Source organism: Thamnophis sirtalis, unplaced genomic scaffold (assembly GCF_051295495.1).
Source record: "Thamnophis sirtalis isolate CommonGarterSnake01/CBP01778 unplaced genomic scaffold, rThaSir2_p1.2 scaffold_3, whole genome shotgun sequence".
Taxonomy (NCBI): Eukaryota; Metazoa; Chordata; class Lepidosauria; order Squamata; family Natricidae; genus Thamnophis; species Thamnophis sirtalis.
The window spans coordinates 23,482,419-23,501,351 of record NW_028261383.1 but is presented as its reverse complement, the minus strand read 5'-3'; the positions used below and the strand labels follow the sequence as shown (position 1 = coordinate 23,501,351).

General features: G+C 44.4%; 2 protein-coding genes across 2 annotated transcripts; both read left to right on the top strand.

Annotated features, from left to right (window-relative positions):
• The first annotated feature begins 290 nt into the window (after positions 1-290).
• Positions 291-9,969, top strand: LOC148047605 (uncharacterized). Its single transcript, XM_087708426.1, is given in 3 exon segments — positions 291-1,520; positions 4,309-5,825; positions 9,090-9,969. Coding segments are annotated over 3 exon segments (2,490 nt in total). The 5' UTR covers positions 291-584; the 3' UTR covers positions 9,127-9,969.
• Positions 9,970-16,483: 6,514 nt separating this feature from the next.
• On the top strand, positions 16,484-18,519 carry LOC148047604 (uncharacterized). Its single transcript, XM_087708412.1, has one exon. It carries the CDS (start codon positions 17,346-17,348, stop codon positions 18,369-18,371), a length of 1,026 nt encoding a protein of 341 aa, XP_087564538.1. The 5' UTR covers positions 16,484-17,345; the 3' UTR covers positions 18,372-18,519.
• The last annotated feature ends 414 nt before the right edge of the window (positions 18,520-18,933 follow it).

The window sequence follows — 18,933 nt, the reverse complement described above, 5'->3', positions numbered from 1 at the left end:
TTCATTCAGCAAAAGAGGGAAATATCTGGAAGTCTGTTGGGAGGAAAAGATCAATAGTAAACCCACGTAAAAGGGACAGAAATGCAGGCCTCTCCCTGTGAGGAAGAAGACCGCTTGAATGAAAACACCATCAAACAAGGCATTGTCCATATTTTTTACCTCCTCAAGAATATCAGTTGTGGAAAAGCTCCCTAGATTTGCCTATTGTGGAAAAAGCATAGATGGCAAATCACTGCTGATTATACACACAAGGTGCCAAAGGAGAAAAACGATACAAATTACACGCAAAACTCGAGATCACAACAGCTTCCTTGTGGTTCATAGAAGCACCTCAACACAAGAGGGAAGCCACAAAAGAGCTCCCAATTCAGTAAATGCTTTAGTGAGCATGGCAACAAGGTGCTACATCAGATAACTCACAGGAGGGAGAAAACGTATGACTTTGCAAATTGTGTGAAAACTTCTGTGGAATTTTCCATCTAATGAGACACCAGAAAACACACACAGAATAAAAAACCCTTTGAACGTACTGATTATGCGAAAGTGACAATTACAGATTGGTAATACACCAGAGGATTCACTTCATGGAGAAACCTTATAAGTGTCAAAATTGTGGGGAAGGTTTCATTACACATTCCCACCTCCTGAGACACAAGACCATGCACACAGAAGAGAAACCCTTTGAATGTCCTGACTGTGGGAAAAGCTTTAGTAATAATTCCGGCCTGGTGAAACACCAGAAGACTCACACAGCAGAGAAACCTTTTGAATGTCTTCTCTGTGGGAAAAGCTTTAGACATAATTACAACCTGGTGAAACATCAGAGGACTCACACAGGAGAGAAACCCTTTGAATGTCCTATCTGTGGGAAAAGCTTTACTGATAATTATAGCGTGGTGACACACCAGAGGATTCACACAGGAGAAAGGCCCTTTGAATGTCCTATCTGTGGGAAAGGTTTCAGTCAGAATACCAATCTGGTGACTCATCAGAGGACTCACACAGAAGAGAAACCCTTTGAATGTCTTGGTTGTGGGAAAGGTTTCAGTCAGAATTCCAGGTTGGTTAGACACCAGAGGATTCACACAGGAGAAAGGCCCTTTGAATGTCCTGATTGTGGGAAAGGTTTCAGTTATATTTACAGCTTGGTTAGACACCAGAGGACTCATGCAAGGGAGAAACCATTCGAATGTCCTGATTGTGGAAGAAGTTTCAGTCAAAATACCCATCTGCTGATTCATCAGAGGACTCACACAGGAGAGAAACCATTTGAATGTCCTGCTTGTGGTAAATGTTTCAGTGATAATTCCAACTTGGTTAGACACCAGAGGACTCACACAGGAGAGAAACCCTTTGAATGTCTCTATTGTGGGAAAAGTTTCAGTCAGAGTTCCTACCTAGTGATACACCAGAAGACTCACACAGGAGAGAAACCCTTTGAATGTCTCTATTGTGGGAAAAGTTTCAGTCAGAGTTCCCACCTAGTGATACACCAGAAGACTCACACAGGAGAGAAAGCCATTGAATGTCCTGATTGTGGGAAAGGTTTCAGTAAGAAATCCAGATTGGTTAGACATCAGATGATTCACACAGGAGAAAGGCCCTTTAAATGTCCTGATTGTGGGAAAGGTTTCATTGAGAATTCAAGCCTGGTGATTCATCAGAGGACTCACACAGGAGAGAAACCCTTTGAATGTCCTACCTGTGGGAAAAGCTTTATTTATAATTCTAGCCTGGTGAAACACCAGAGGACACACACAGGAGAGAAGCCTTTTGAATGTCCTGTCTGTGGGAAATGTTTTAGTGATAATTCCAGTCAGTTGAGACACCAGAGGACACACACAGGAGAGAAGCCATTTTAATGTCCTATCTGTGGGAAAAGCTTTAGTGATAATTCCAATGTGGTGATACACCAGAGGACTCACACCCGAGAGAAATCTTTGAATTGGCTAGTCTGTGGACATTACTTCAAGCATAAACCATCCCTTATTGCACACAAGGTAATCTATATTACGAAAAGAAGCTGAGTTTAGAGAATGCTTGAATTTCATTTGTGATCTATTGAAAGTATAGGTGAATAATCTCCTTTTGGGTTATTTTATTATCTCCATATAACAGCATCCAGAACAAAAATCCACTATCGTCCCCATCCATGCCTTATTAAATCTGCATTAAAAATGGCATTGCAGATTGTCTTTCTAAAAAGATTAGCCTGGTGATCAGTTAACCATGTGGTTTGATGGGCTATTCTATTTTTGCCCCTCTTTTTTTTACATTTTTTGAGGAAGTGGGAAATATTTCTTCTGTCCTATAGAGGCAATCAGACCATCCTTCTTAGGCTCAATTTTCTATGTCCTGCTGTATGTTTCTCTGTGTGATCTAATGGGAGACTTCAGTGCAAGCAGATTTATCGAATTTACACATGGCATTTAGAAGATAATAAAATTTCCTCCTCCAAGAATGAAGCTTGATGGTTGATTCTCTTGGATGCAGCCCTGGCCAGCAGGAGTGAAGCTCGTTCCCTTGGAGTGTCTGGCCTGATGCTGCTGCCATGCCCTAAAATCCTGGGAGCTACAGGAAATCAGTCATAAAGTGTTGGGGTATTAGAGAGGTTTTGATCTCCACTGAGAATCACCCCTAAGAAAGCTGAAGCGTAATTCTATAAAAACTTCATGAACTTTTAGGGCTTGGCACATAGCTAATCTTCGTAAGCTGAGCAGCATCCCATTTTAAGGCTAAGTTTCAAAGATCGCTTGCTAGAAGTCAAAAACGATTTGATAGCATTTAATCAGTGGAAACATGTTGCAAATGCCTTAGGTAGAAACTGGAGAAGGATGTTTTTCTGCCTCCTATCTGGAGATGGTGGTCAAACAGGCAACACCTGTTCCTAGAAAGAGGATAATACCTGTGGTTGAGCTTAAAGGAGTTAAAAGTACTGTATTGCTAGAAAGGTTGGAAGGTGATGGGAAGAGTAGAAGAAAGAAAGTCCAGTTGCCTTTTGAAAAAAGCACCTTTGTGAACAGCTGAACTCTTACGGATCACTCATGGGAGGAGAGTAGTGTGCAGAACGTCTTTTGTGCTCTTCCCATGGTGGAAGCAGCAGCTGGAAGGTGAGTTGAGGGCGGGTGGGAGGAGAGTCCTGGAAGCAGAGAAGCAACTGGGCTGAAGCATCTCAGCTGCTGCTGCTGCAGGTTCCTTCCCTCCCCGAATTTAAGCCCACTGGGGCTGCACGCTGTGAAACTGGTAACTGCAATTTTCCTCCTGGTGGGAAGATTGGAAAAGTCTCTTCCAAGTGAAGGTGGATTCTTTGGGAATGGCTTCCCTCCAGAGGTTGTGGGGGCTCCCATCACTGGAGGGTTTGTGACAGAGCTGGGAGGGATCTTGCAGATGTTCTATTCTGATTCCCTGATCAAGCAGGAGACCGAATATCATTTCAGACAAATGGCACTGTAGAAGCAGATGTGCACATGGTCCACAACATTTGCGGTAATCCTAGCACTTGTTCCGTGACTGCACTTCAGCAGTGTGTGGTTTTGAAGGTGCAGGAAAGGGAGTTGCAACAATTCGGGTTCTGCCAATAGTTGCACATTTATGATGCCAGCGGCATCCCACACTCATGATCCCCATTTGTGACCTTCCCAGCTAGCTTCTGACAAGCAAAATCAGTGGGTATACTGGCAGGAAATTGCAAGTCACAGTCATATGAAATTGCCTTGAACAACCCACCGTAATTTGCTTAAAAACTACAGAGGAACAGATCTAAATTAGCACTTTCATGTGATATGCTTAATGATTGAACTGCTTAGTGACAGAAATATGAGTTCCAATTGCAGTAGTTTAAATAAGGACTACTTGAGTTGGGTTTCACCAGAGGGGTTGTAGATAGTATTTTCTTCTCTTATTTGCAGCTGAGGACTTCTATAAGCAAAAGTGGTCTATACTATTTTTCTTTTTTCACATCATCTCTAACAATTTTATAAACAATTAAAGTTACATTTTTATTTGAATCTTACAGACAAAAAGGATGGCGATGAACGCTCTGGACAACTGAAAATAACAAGCAACCAAGGGAAGAAAATCAAGCCAGAAATCAGAATATTTTCCATTCCTTCAGAAAACCATACAATTCTGATCCTCCTCCAGCAGCTGATAGCCAAAAGAAGGAATAAGCAGATTATGCAGAACTCAGGGATACAGTGCATGAAAAAGTGAAGGGAGAAACCTTATGAATATTCAGATTGTGGGAAAGGTTTCATTAAAAATTCCCATCTCCTGAGACACAAGACCATGCACAGAGGAGAGAAAAACTTTGAATGTCCTGATTGTGGGAAAAGTTTTAGTCAGAATTCCCACCTGGTGAGACACCAGAGGACTCACACAGGGGAGAAACCATTTGAATGTTCTGACTGTGGGAAACATTATAGTCAGAATTCCCACCTGGTGATACATCAGAGGACTCACACAGGAGAGAAACCCTTTGAATGTCCTATCTGTGGGAAATGTTTCAGTGATAATTCCAGTCTGGTGATACACCAGAGAATACACACAGGAGAAAGGCCCTTTGAATGCCGTATTTGTGGGAAAGGTTTCAGTCAGAATATCAATCTGGTGACTCATCAGAGGACTCACACAGGAGAGAAACCCTTTGAATGTCCTGATTGTGGGAAAAGTTTTAGTCATAATTCTAGGTTGCTTAGACACCAGAGGTTTCACACAGGAGAAAGGCCCTTTGAATGTCCTATCTGTGGGAAAAGCTATATCGATAATTCCAGCCTAGTGATACACCAGAGGATTCACACAGGAGAAAGGCCCTTTGTATGCTGTATCTGTGGGAAAGGTTTCAGTCAAAATTCCCATCTGGTGCTTCATCAAAGGAATCACACAGGAGAGAAACCCTTTGAATGTCCTGATTGTGGGAATTGTTTCAGTGACAATTCCAACTTAGTTAGACACCAGAGGACTCACGTAAGAGAGAAACCATTTGAATGTCTTTATTGTGGGAAAAGTTTCAGTCAACATTCCTACCTAGTGATACACCAGAGGACTCACACCGGAGAGAAACCCTTTGAATGTCCTGACTGTGGGAAAGGTTTTAATCGAAATTCCCATCTGGTGAGACACCAGAGGACTCACACAGGAGAGAAACCCTTTGAATGTCCTATCTGTGGGAAAAACTTTAACCACAATTCCAGTCTGGTGATACACCAGAGGATTCACACAGGAGAAAGGCCCTTTGAATGCTGTATCTGTGGGAAAGGTTTCCGTCAGAATTCAAGCCTGGTGACTCATCAGAGGATTCACACAGGAGAGAAACCCTTTGAATGTCCTAACTGTGGGAAAGGTTTTAGTGATAGTTCCAGCCTGGTGAGACACCAGAGAACTCACACAGGAGAGAAACCCTTTGAATGTCCTAAATGTGGGAAATGTTTTAGTGATAGTTCCCATCTGGTGACACACCAGAAGACTCACACAGGAGAGAAACCCTTTGAATGTCCTGATTGTGGGAAAGGTTTCATTAAGAATTCCAATCTGGTTACCCACCAGAGGACTCACACAGGAGAGAAACCCTTTGAATGTCCTATCTGTGGGAAACGTTTTAGTGCTAATTCCAGCCTGGTGACTCATCAGAGAATTCACACAGTAGAAAAACCCTTTGAATGACCTGACTGTGGGAAAAGTTTCATTAAGAATTCCAGCCTGGTAAGACACCAGAGGATTCATATAGGAGAGAAACATTTTGAAGAAGACTCACCATGGAGAAATCTTTTAAATGTCTGGTCTTTGGACATTGCTTCAAGCATAAATCATCCCTTATTGCACACAAGGTAATCCGTATAAAGAAAAGTGGATGAGATTAGAGAATGCTTGAATTTCATTTGTGATCGCCCATTGAAAGTAGTGTTGAGAAATTGATTTTTTGAATTTTGGCCTGATTTATTTTGCTCAAACATTTCTCAGTATTAAATGTGTAGGTGGAGAGAAAAGGAAAATGGAAAAAAGGAATTTTGGATGGAGCTTTTGTATGTTGATTATGGAATGTCCACCTGTGGAATTTCAGTCTTCTGCCTTGGTTTCATCCAGATTTTGAGCCCCAGAATTCTGTAGACAGCATAAAAGTAGTCCTCAAGATATAACTATGATGGGCCTTGAATTACGGCTGCATATTGCAATGGCTCTTAGATGAAATTGCTTTCCTTTACTACCCAAATTCCCCTTCTCTCCCTGAGGCAGCCATTAATCAAATGTGCGAGTCGCTAAGCAGAACACTGTCTATTCAGAGCTGGGGAAAACCCTTGGAGGCCTTGCGCAGAGTCAGGCTTGCCTGCCATAGGTGTCTCCAGGCCTCCCCCACCCTCCAAGACACCCTTGTGCTCTGTATCCTAACCCTTGTGTCCCCTTGGCCCCTCACCCAGGTTCCCCTTGCACCAGGCTCCCACCCCACCAGACCTCACACCCTCTTACCTTTTGAAGACCTCTGAACCTCATGTTGGGGAGGGAGGGAAGGACATATATCATTTGGTCTCAGGACTTTGTCCTGGAAGCAGCCCCAATTTTCATTGGGCCCCGGATTCATCTGTGGTAATGGTGCAATGGCCACACGGCATCCTGCTACAAGCGGCAGCATAACATACGCATACTTGACTCACATTCTTCTCTGCCTTCTCAGAAGGGAAGCAAGAGTGAAAGAAAGTGAAGTCAAGTGGAAATGGTTGGAGTGCGCTTAGAGGAGTTTAGCCAAAAGGGAAAGGATAGCTTTTTAAAACATCATTTCCTCAAAAGATAATCCTCCAGAAGTTAACTATTTTTTAATCAGCTGAGAAACAGTTTGGAGATAGCTTGCATGGACTGCGAGATAAGCTATGCGGTGTCTAGCGGTGAGCAGCCGTAAAAGAAGTCAGGTGGCAGTGCAAAAGGTGTCAGGGCGTAGGCCGTCTGGCTGCAATGATCCTAAGGTAAGCAGGTAAGATATGCCCTGAAACTAAGACCTGGTGCTTATTTTGGGGCCCAAAAGAAGATGAAATTGGGTTGTATTTTCGGTGAAACACGGGTATGTAACACAGTTCCCTCTAAGGTGCGTGGCTGCGCGGCCGCGCACATGGCAAGAAACCCCTGCGCAGCAGTTTCTAACTGCCGCGCAGAGATTTCTTTCAAAGCAAACGTGGGGAAGTCCTTTGCAGGCGGCTAGAACTGGCCGCCCGCAAAGGACCTCCCCAAACTTGTTTCAGTGGCAGCTCTCAGCCTACGGCGGCAGAGTCACGTAGGCTGTGGAAGGAGGGGGAGGAGGAGGGAACCAAAGCGAGGCTTTTACCGGGTCTGCGCCCCACAGCCAGGACCGTCCTTGCGCCTGAAGCCGCGTTTCTTCCTGCAAAGCCCTTCTGGCGTCAAGCAGAACTCTCGGGTTGCCCGAAGGGTTTTGCAGGAAGAAACGCGGCTTGAGGCGCAAGGACGGTCCTGGCTGTGGGACGCAGACCCGGTAAAAGCCTCTCTTTGGTTTCCTCCTCCTCCTCCTCCTCCTTCCACAGCCTGCGTGACGCTGCCGCTGTAGGCTGAGAGCTGCCGCTGCCGCTGCTGCACAACTGCGGGAGGGAGAGCGAAAGCAGAGGTAGCCTCAAATTTAATTTAAATTCTTTAAAAGAATTTTTGGATTTCTCCTCACCAAACCTTTAAGACTGAAAGTTTTTCCTAACATGAACTTGAGCTAATATACTTAATATGAGAAAGGTGCAGCAATTAACACTGCTTTTTAAAAAGAACAATATTTCTCAATTGTTTATCTGTATGAAGTCTGCCTATCTTAAGTTCCTACTATACAAAAGGCATTACCTTCTAAGGCAACCTGTATACAATACATTAGTGGCCAATGTTACATTGCTCCTAATGACAAATTTAGAGCTGTGTTAAGCCTATGAAAAAAATCCCAAATGAATAAAATCATTATTAAGACCCAATGAAAAAATTACAAAAATTATGCATAAACTTTCATGTTCCCCAAATTTCCAATCCAAAACTTAACCCAGATTCTTCAGACATAGATTTGTAATTCAGAGTCAGACTCGATTATTAGAATGAATGCATTAATCGGGTGAATAATGTTGGTGAAATCTCATCTAACCTTCCATAATAATAACATACATACACAAATAGCTGACAGCCACATCTCTGAAACACTATTAAATCTGAACTAAATGTTTATCTAGAACTCAAATAAATAGCTGCTTTGGTTTTATTTTTTTTAATATTTATCAGTCTCTTTTATTCCATACTTCTGGTTGAAAGACTATTCTATGTCATGCTAAACAAATGCATATTCTAGTGGCGGTGGGGGCTCGTTGGCATCTTCAGCAGCAGCCCTGCCTCCTGTGAAAAAAACCGAAGATGGAGCAGATCCACGCAGATGACGTTGCTGCAACATGACTGGAGAAGGAATTCTGGGAGTTGAAGTCAGCAAGGCTTAAAGCTGTCAGGTTTGAAGACCCCTGGGTTTTTTTTTCCTAAAGGGTTAGGGGTGCAAGGGTCTTGTAACTTGACAGCTTTAAGACTTGCGTGCTTCAATGCCAGGGTTTCTGAGCCAACATTTTGGTTGCTAAGCAGGACCGTTGTTAAGTGATACTGATATTATATAACACTTCTAATTAAGCGGGTACCTTGAATAAACATAACTTTGAGTTTCAAATAACACTGATTTCGTTGTTGTCTTAGGTGACATCTGTGAAAAAAATTCAGGTGCTCAGGCATGAAAATGTGCCGCTCAAACACTATACTTTTCCGCTCACACTGAAAAAAAAATTAGAGGGAATATTGGTATGTAAATATGTATAATCTGTCCCCAGCACTTCCAGGTATATTCGATGATAACTCTTTGGAATTCTATGAACTCACGATTGACCCAAATCAACAAATTTCATAACTAAATGGGTATTTGACATGTATATTGAAAATGTAAATCATGAATGTAAGAGATTAAATTAGCATTTTGGCATCTTTGCGTTTTATTTTAATGGATGCCCTTGGATCTGTTTTTTTAAAAAAAATTGTGCATTCATTTTATAAACCATCATTAAATTAATCCTTTTATGTGAATTTTATAGGCAAAAGAATGCCAAAGAGAACACTCTGGAGAACTGAATCACAAGCAGCATTAAAATGAAAAGGAAACCAAGGCAGCAATCAAAATCTTGTTATTTCTTCTGGAAATCCCCAAAACTCTTCTTCCCCGGCAGCTTACAGATAAGGAAGACAAAACCAGGAAAAGAGTTTTGAGCTGGACAAAATGTAGACTATCTGGAAGAAACAGATCCACCCTGGAGAAAAGCCATATCAGTGTCCAAATGCAGCAAAAGCTTTAGTCAGAACAGCTTCCCTGTTGCTCATGGAAAGGCTCACACCAGAGAAGAGCCCTACACAGCTGTTCCAATGTGGCAGAAGCCGCAAACAGTCCAAACTGATAATGAATACTCCAGAGGACTCACACAAAAGAGAGACCATATCAATGTCCAGATTGTAAGAAAAATATCAGTCGAAATTCCAGTTTGACAATACACCAGAGGATTCACACAGGCGAAAGACCCTTTGAATGTCCTGACTGTAGGAAAAGTTTCAGTCATAATTTTGAATACACCAGAGGATTCACAGAGGAGTGAAGCTTTTTGAATGTCCTGACTGTGGGAAAAGGAATGGTATTTGGGAGTGGTTGATACAGTAAGTCTTCGGGCTTCTGTCTGGAGGAAGAGAGAATTATCAAGAATGTTTATACTATCTGTCTTATTGGAGTATCTGCACACCCACACTATTCAAAGACACACAGAGGCTGTCCCCTTCACCTACCTCCACATAAAGCAGGGTCCTCAAACTTTTAAACGGAGTCATTTCACGGTCCCACAAACGTTTGAAAGGATGGACCAGCTGAGTGGGGCGTGGCTAAGTCATCATGTGACTGGGTGGGCGTGGTCCATTAAACAATACATAGCAGCCTCCTTTTCTATTCTTTTTAAGGAGAAGTTTTTGCTTTAGAGTTTTACCAGGTGCCCAAAAGTAGCACCTGGTGGCCATTTTGAAAGGGGTGGGAGCGATTTATGTGGTGGGCAAGCCGCGGGATACAGTCTGAGCCTCCTCGGTTGGGGCGACTCCTTGGAAACTGCTGCCCGGATTGGGTGTTTGGAAAAACAGGACAGTGTGGAAAGGAGAGGAGGAGGGGCCATACCCAAGACCAGCTGGCAGATGAAAGTTGCAAGGCTCTACCATTGTTCTTTTGGGTATGACTTCCCCGCAGAAGTCTCCGGTCCATGCCCAAACTGGCCCAGAGATGGCATGTCATCTCACATCTGTCCTTAGCCGCCTCCTGCCCGGCTGCCAGCTTTTTGACACGGGGAGGGGCTGCTGGTTGGAGCAAGGGAACCGTTGTGCTCACCTCCCGTGGCTGCTTATGGCAATGCATAGCTAGAATAGGAAGAAAAGTGGGTCGTTGTGGCGGAAAGAGTCAGTGCAACATCTGAGAGCTTGGATGAGAAGGTGCGAGTGAGGCGGCAGATGCTTGCAACCGTGGGAGCCCAGCTCTGCAGCTCCCTTGCTCCAGCAGCCTCTGTTTGTTTCCAAACGTTTGTGGCCAGGCAGGAGGAGGATGGTTACAACAGTGTTTTTCAACCACTGTGCCGTGGCACACTAGTGTGCCGTGACATAGTGTGAGGTGTGCCGTGGGAAAAACACCCGCCGGCATTGCGTCCCAGCTGGCGGGCAGAGGCTGAGTCGGCCGGCCGGCCTCTCCCCGGCTACCTCAGCCGCGCCTGGTGGGGGACAGGGAGGCGGCGCGCTCCAGGCCACCCCGCGCCCCAGCCGCATCCCCGGGGCCGCAGGAGCCGCCAGTTGGGAGGAGCGTCGCGTCTCATTGCCGGCCGCCTCCAGGATTGCTAAAAATAGCGGCGGGCGGAAGCAGGGAGGGTCTCAGGCTCCGTTGGAGGGCGGCCCCTCTGCGCTGTGCTCGGGGCTGCTCTGGCGGCCGTCGGGCCCCGTTGGCCCCTCGGCGCTCTCGCCACGCGCGCCCTGCTCCCGCCCACTTCCACCCCTTGCCAACATGGGGCCCTGGTCCCGGCGCCCGTTGGATTGGGCCTGGGGGCTTCCTCCTTGCAGGAAAGTGGCGGTGACTTTCTCTCGCTCGGTAACTCTGCCCCCCCCACCCGCCGGACGGAGGAGAGCTGGGGAAGCAGAGCGCGGGGTCACTGCTGCTCGTGGCCGCGGAAGCTCGCACGGTGGCAGCTTCAGCCTCCTCCGTTCAGCTTTCTGGCCCAGCCAGAGAGGAGCCCCGAGGGCCAGGGATGCAGCTGCAGCTTCTGCTGCTTTCTTTGAAAACAAAGATTGACAGGGAAGTTCCCCCTCTGAGACCATGGGAGTTAGGATCCCACCTCCACAGCCAGCCACAGGAAAGGCTCTTCAGGGGGTCCACTGAGAACCCAAGCCCAGGGCTGCTTTCTTTTTTTTATACACACACACACACACACACCATTTTCTAATGGTGGTGTGCCTCGTGATTTTTGTCATGAAAAAAGTGTGCCTTTGCACAAAAAAGGTTGAAAAACACTGGGTTGCAAGGTTTCCCTCCACTCCAACCTCAGGCCCTGCATCCAGCCCGCGAGTGGCCAATGCATCACTTCCAGAGTCATCTGGCTGGCGATCTTCTGCACACTTCCCTTGCAGGCCAGGCCCGCTTCGGAAAACACCACGGAAGGGGTCCGATGCTGCGATCTCCCACGGCCTTCCCTCACAAGCCAGACCGGCTTTGGGAAACATCCAGGAAAGGGTCCGATGGTGAAATCTGCCACACACTTCTTTTGCAGGTCAGGCTGGCTTTGGGAAACATCCGCTAAAGTTTCCAATGCCATGGTCTCCCATGCAGGCCAGTTTCAGGAATAACTCGGGAAGGGCTCCAAAGCCACGATCTCCTGCATGCTCCCCTACCACCCTGCACACGTCAATCCACCCACCGCATCACCCCACTGCCAGCATGCCCTCCCCCACGCACCAATCCATGCCCTTTGGCCTTACATTTGCGAGCAGTAATGAGCAGAAGTACGCAGATGTGTGGCCAGATTCTGCAAGGTATATATAAGGCTGATGCCTGAAGGAGGGATGATGATGGGGGTGGGAAAAGCCGCCAACACAAGGAGTGGATGGAAAATGAGGGGGCGGGGTTTAATGCCACCACTGCGTGGCCTGGATATATTGTGTTGACCGGCTGTGTCTGGCTCGCAGGGCCTAGTTTGAGAACCCTGACATAAAGCTTCCCCTGGCTGGTTCTTGCTCTGTAGCACTAAGGCCCAAGTAGTCCTACCCGGCTGCCAATTTCATGGAGAGGGGGCATGCCCCTTCAGTCAATTTCCTTCCTAAAGAGGTAGCATAAAAGAGATTTCCAAACCCCGTCCTGATTGTGACTCGCAAATGATGCTGACCAGTTGCCCAGTAAAGCAAAATATTTTGCACTGGTTATCCACTGCATTAGTAGGAATCCCAGGACTCAGTGTGCAACCTCAAAAATATTCATAGCCTGGCTTGCACACTAGCTGATCTTAATTTGGCCTCACAAATCCTGGATGCAATAAACTAAGGCAGGATCAGAAAACTATCCTTGGGAATGGGCAGCCTTTGATTATGTACTAAGGCACAATCATGGCTGCAAAGAATGTTGGGACATATGCTTGCTTTAAACCTGACTAAAAGCTCACAGAAGGTGACATCAGACATCTTAAAAGAATTGGCACAGAAAATCACATTTCTATTTAAAAGAACTTCTGCCCTTCCTGAGTGGAAAACACTCCTTTTGGGGACCACTGCCATAATCATGAGAATCCTCTGCTCCCTCCACCTTTGTCCCAGTAGCCTGCAAAATCACCTCCCATTTCAATGGACCCCTAGTAAGGATGCCAGGCAAATATCCCTCATGGTCTGCCAGGTATATAGAAAGTACAGAGACCATTTTAATGGTTCATAGGTTGGGCAATATATGTAAATATATATAGCGTAAAAGGGGGAAATTGTGGGAATCCCCCCCCCAGAATGAAATATTTGAGGGATATTAAAAGAGGTAGAATATTATATTTCTCCAAAGGAGAAATGGGGAAACACATTCTTAGGGGCAGAAAGCAGCCCCCCTTCCTGTCTTTCTTAATAGCCTACAGCAGATGCTCATTAAGAAATCCTGGGCCAGCCTATTCACAAGCAAAATAACTTCACCTCCAGGTAATGGGATTAAGGACAGGACATCCCTTCTCCCCAGTCATGGAAAAAAGTGGAAACAATACAGTTCCATTAAGGAAGGAAGGCTAGAGGCAATAGATAGCAGGATAAAATCAATTACGCATGTCTGACAGGATTGGAAGTGCTAATTAAGACCCATCATGAGCCTTTGGAAAACAAGTAAAAATAATCAAATAATAAAAGCCCACAAAGGAAACCTCAACAGTTTTTGAGAATGAAAGAAATGGCAATTGGCAGCATTTCAATGAATGTGGGAGTGAGATAATGTAATTCTGTCTTCCCAACACATAGGAGATGTTTCAGTTTCTTTCATTCCTCTCAGGGCTTTTTTAAAATTTAAATTTATACATACACACAAGTATATTTCTAATGGGTCACAACCAGGAGCTAAGCTAAGCAGCGTCCCATTTCACTAGGCTAAGTTGCAAAGATCACTTGCTAAACGGATTGATAGCATTTAATCAGTGGAAACTTGTTGCAAGCGCCTTAGGTAGAAACTGGAGAAAGGATTTTTTTTCTGCCTCCAATCTGGAGATGGTGGTCAAACAGGCATCATCTGTGCCCAGAAAGCGGATAATACCTGCGGTTGAGCTTAAAGGAGTTAAAACCATCGAGTACTGAATTGCTAGAAAGGTTGGAAGGTGACAGGAGGACTAGAAAAAAGAAAGTCCAATTGCCTTTTGAAAAAAGCACCTTTGGGACAGCTGAACTTCCTGTTCCGGATCACTCATGGGAGGAGAGTGGTGTGCAGAGCGGCTTTTGTGCTCTTCCCATGGTCGAAGCAGCAGCTGGAAGGTCAGTTGAGGGCGGGTGGGAGGAGAGTCCCGGGAGCAGAGAAGCAACTGGGCTGAAGCATCTCAGCTGCTGCTGCTGCAGGTTCCTTCCCTCCCCGAATTTAAGCCCACTGGTGCTGCACGCTGTGAAACTGGTGGCTGCAGTTTTCCTCCTGGTGGGAAGATTGGAAAAGTCTCTTCCAAGTGAAGGTGGATTCTTTGGGAATGGCTTCCCTCCAGAGGTTGTGGGGGCTCCCATCACTGGAGGGTTTGTGTCAGAGCTGGGAGGGACCTTGCAGGTCTTCTATTCCGACGCCCTGATCAAGCAGGAGACCCAATATCACTTCACACAAATGGCTGTCCTGTCTCTGATTAAAAGCCACCAGGGATGGAGCCCCCACAACCTCTGAAGGGAAAACCTTCCACTGGTTCACTGTTCTTAGTGTCAGGAAGTTTCTCCTTAGTTCGAAGTTGCTTCTCTCCTTGATTAGTTTCCATCCAGTTCCTTGTCCTGCCTTCAGGGGCTTTGGAGAATAGGTTGACGCCCTCACTCTTTTGTGGCAACTCCTCAAGTATTGGAAGATGGCTATCATGTCACCCGTAGTCCTTCCTTTCACTAGATGAGAAATATCCAATTCCTGCAACCTCTTAATTATATTTTAGCCTCCACCCCCTAATCCTCTTTGTTGCTCTTTTCTGCCTTCTTTCCAGAGTCTTAACATCTTTTTTATGATATGGTGACCAAACTGTCTGCAATTTTCTAAGTGTGGTCTTACACTTTATAAATTGATACTAGTACTTCACATGATCATGATTCTATCTCTCTGTTAATGCAGCCTAGTACTTTTTTTTTTACCGCTGCAATATACAGTTGGCCCATATCTAAATGATTGTTCACTAAGACTTCAAGGTTCCTCTCATAGTTATTACTTGAGCCAAGTGCTACCTATTTTATACCAGTACATTTGGTTTTCCTTGCACAAGTGTAAATCCCCTTTCCCCCCTCCATTGAATTTCATTTTGTTAGGTAGGGCCCTGTGTTCTAATCTATCGAGATTCTATTCTCCTGAGCCTAGCTTCTGAGGTGTTGACTATTCCTTCCAACTTTGTGTCATTTGATGCGATCCTGTTCGATTCCTTCATGGATTATATTCTATTGCTTGTGTTTGGATTATATTGAATTCCAGTAAGACATGGTCACTTGCCCAACGTTCCAAGAAATTCAACTCCTTCTATCGCTTCTCTATTAGTAAGAATTAGGTTGAGTACAATTTTTCCCCTAGTTCCCTCCTCTACCTTTTGGATGATAAAATTGTTTTGTTAAGTAGGTTAAGAATCTTTTCAATCTCCTACTAGCTGTAGTTGGTCTCCCAGTTGATATCAGGACAGTTAAAATCTCCCATTACAACTTGACGTTGCCCTCTTGATGTGGTTTGTAATCCATGTTACAAACGTGGATTTTGACTGAAAATGACAGATGAATAACATTTGCAAGTTTTCTTATTTCCATGTCTTACCAATAAATATGGTATTTCTTTTCCCATCCATGTATTAACCAGATTCAATTGTGCTTAATCCATCTTTGGTTGCGCAGGTTGTCCTCATTTACCACTTTTTCCCTGAGCTTTCAAAGTTACTATGGCACAGTAGAAGCAGATGTGCACCTGGTCCATAAAATTTGTGGTAATCCTAGGACTTGTTCCTTGACCGCATGTCAGCAGTGACTGTGGTTTTCAAGGTGCAGGAGAGGCAGTTGCAACAATCCGGGTTCTGCCAAAAGATGCACATTTATGATGGCGGCAGCATCCCACACTCATGATCCCCATTTGTGAACTTCCCAGCTACCTCCTGACAAGCAAAATCAGTAGTTATACTGGCAGGAAATTGCAAGTCACAGTCATATAAAATTGCCTTTAACAACCCACAGTAATTAGCTTAACAACTACAGAGGAGCAGATGTAATTTGGCACTGTCATGTGACATGCTTAAAGATTGAGCTGCTTAGTGAAGAGCCGAGGTGGCGCAGTGGTTAAATGCAGCACTGCAGGCTACTTCAGCTGACTGCAGTTCTGCAGTTCGGCTGTTCAAATCTCACCGGCTCAAGATTGACTCAGCCTTCCATCCTTCCGAGGTGAGTAAAATGAGGAGCTGGATTGTTGGGGGCAATATGCTGACTCTGTAAACCGCTTAGAGAGGGCTGAAAGCCCTATGAAGCGGTATATAAGTCTAACTGCTATTGCTATTAGTGACAGAAATATCAGTTCTAATTGCGGTAGGTTAAGTAAGGACTACTTGAGTGGGGATGTCACCAGAGGGGTGGTAGACAGTATTTTCTGCTCTTATTTGCAGCTGGGGACTTCATGAGCAAAAGTGGTTTATACTTTTCTTCTTTTTTCACATCATTTCTAACCAATTAAATTTTATAAACAATTAAAAGTACACTATTCTTTGATTCTTACAGACAAACTGGATGGAAATAAAAGCACTTGGAACAACTATAGATAACAATTAATGTTGAAAAGGGAAGAATATCAAGCCAGAAATCAAAATATTTTCCATTTCCTTCAGTAAACCATATAGTTCTGTTCCTCCTCCAGCAGCTTAGGACAAAGAGAAAAAATCAAGAACGAATAAGCAGTTATGCAGAACTCAAGGATACATTACATGAAAAGCGAAGGGAGGTTATGTATCATTCAGTAAAAGCGGCAAATATCTGGAAGTCTGTTGGGAGGAAAAGATCCATAGTAAAGCTACATAGAACAGACAGGCCTCTCCCCGTGAGGAAGAAGACGGCTTGAATGAAAGCACCCTAAACAAGGCATTGTCCATATTTTTGACTTCCTCAAGAATATCAGTTGTGCAAAAGTTCTATACATTTGCCTATTGTGGAAAAAGCACAGATGGTAAATCACAGCTGATAATTCACAAGAGGCTCCACGAAGGAGAAAAGCCATACACATTACCTGAATGTGGCAAAAACTATGATCACAACAGCTCCCTTGTGGTTCATGGACGCATCTTCACACAAGAAGAAAGCCACAAAAGCTTCATTAGAAATTTCCATCTCATGAGACACCAGAAGAAGAAGAAAAACCCCTTGAATGTCCTCATTGTGAGAAAGTCACAATTCATGCCTGATGATACAACAGAAGACTCACATAGAGAAATGCTTTGGATGTCCGGATTGTTGGAAAACTTTCAGTCATAATTCCAACTTGGTGATACACCAGAGCAATCATCAATGAGAAAAACCCATTCAATATCCTGACTGTGGGAGAAGTTTCAGTCATAATTCTTCCCTGGTTAATACATCAGAGGATTCACTCAATGGAGAAATCTTATGTCTGTCAAGACTGTGGGAAACGTTTCATTACAAATTCCCGCCTCCTGAGACACAAGATCACGCACACAGGAGAGAAACCCTTTGAATGTCCTATCTGTGGAAAAAGCTTTTCTGCTAATTACAGCGTGGTGACACACCAGAGGATTCACACAGGAGAAAGGCCCTTTGAATGTCCTATCTGTGGGAAAGCTTTCAGTCATCATAGCAATCTGGTGACTCATCAGAGGACTCACACAGGAGAGAAACCCTTTGAATGTCCTGACTGTGGGAAACGTTTCATTACACATTTCGACCTCCTGAGACACAAGATCACGCACACAGGAGAGAAACCCTTTGAATGTCCTGATTGTGGGAAAAGTTTCAGTCAAAATTCCCATCTGCTTCTTCATCAGAGGACTCACACAGGAGAGAAACCATTTGAATGTCCTGATTGTGGTAAATGTTTCATTGATAATTCCAACTTAGTTAGACACCAGAGGAGTCACACAGGAGAGAAACCTTTTGAATGTCTCTATTGTGGGAAAAGTTTCAGTCAGAGTTCCTACCTAGTGATACACCAGAAGACTCACACTGGAGAGAAAGCCATTGAATGTCCTGATTGTGGGAAAGGTTTCAGTAAGAAATCCAGATTGGTTAGACACCAGATGATTCACACAGGAGAAAGGCCCTTTAAATGTCCTGATTGTGGGAAAGGTTTCACTGAGAATTCAAGCCTGGTGACTCATCAGAGGATACACACAGGAGAGAAACCCTTTGAATGTCCTACCTGTGGGAAAAGCTTTAGTTATAATTCTAGCCTGGTGAAACACCAGAGGACTCACATAGGAGAGAAGCCTTTTGAATGTCCTATCTGTGGGAAAGGTTTCATTGAGAATTCAAGCCTAGTGACTCATCAGAGGATACACACAGGAGAGAAACCCTTTGAATGTCCTACCTGTGGGAAAAGCTTTAGTTATAATTCTAGCCTGGTGAAACACCAGAGGACTCACATAGGAGAGAAGCCATTTTAATGTCCTATCTGTGGGAAAAGCTTTAGTGATAATTCCAATGTGGTGATACACCAGAGGACTCAGACCCGAGAGAAATCTTTCAATTGGATAGTCTGTGGATATTACTTCAAGCATAAACCATCCCTTATTGCACACAAGGTAATCTATATTAGGAAAAAACCTGAGTTTAGAGAATGCTTGAATTTCATTTGTGATCTACTGAATGTATAGGTGAATAATCCCCTTTTGAGTTATTTTATTCTTTTATCTCCATACAACAGCATCCAGAACCAAAATCCACTATCCTCCCCATCCATGCCTTATTAAATCTGCATTAAAATGGCATTGCAGGGTGTCTTTCTAAAAAGATTAGCCTGGTGATGAGTTGGCCATGTGGTTTGATGGGCTATTCTATTTTTGCTTCTTTTTTTACATTTTTTGGGGGGGAGGGGAATATTTCTTCTACCATATGTAGGCAGTCAGACCATCCTTCTTAGGCTCCATTTTCTATGCCCTGCTGTATATGTCTCTCTGTGTGACCTAATGGGAGACTTCAGTGCAAGTAAATTTACAGAATTTACAC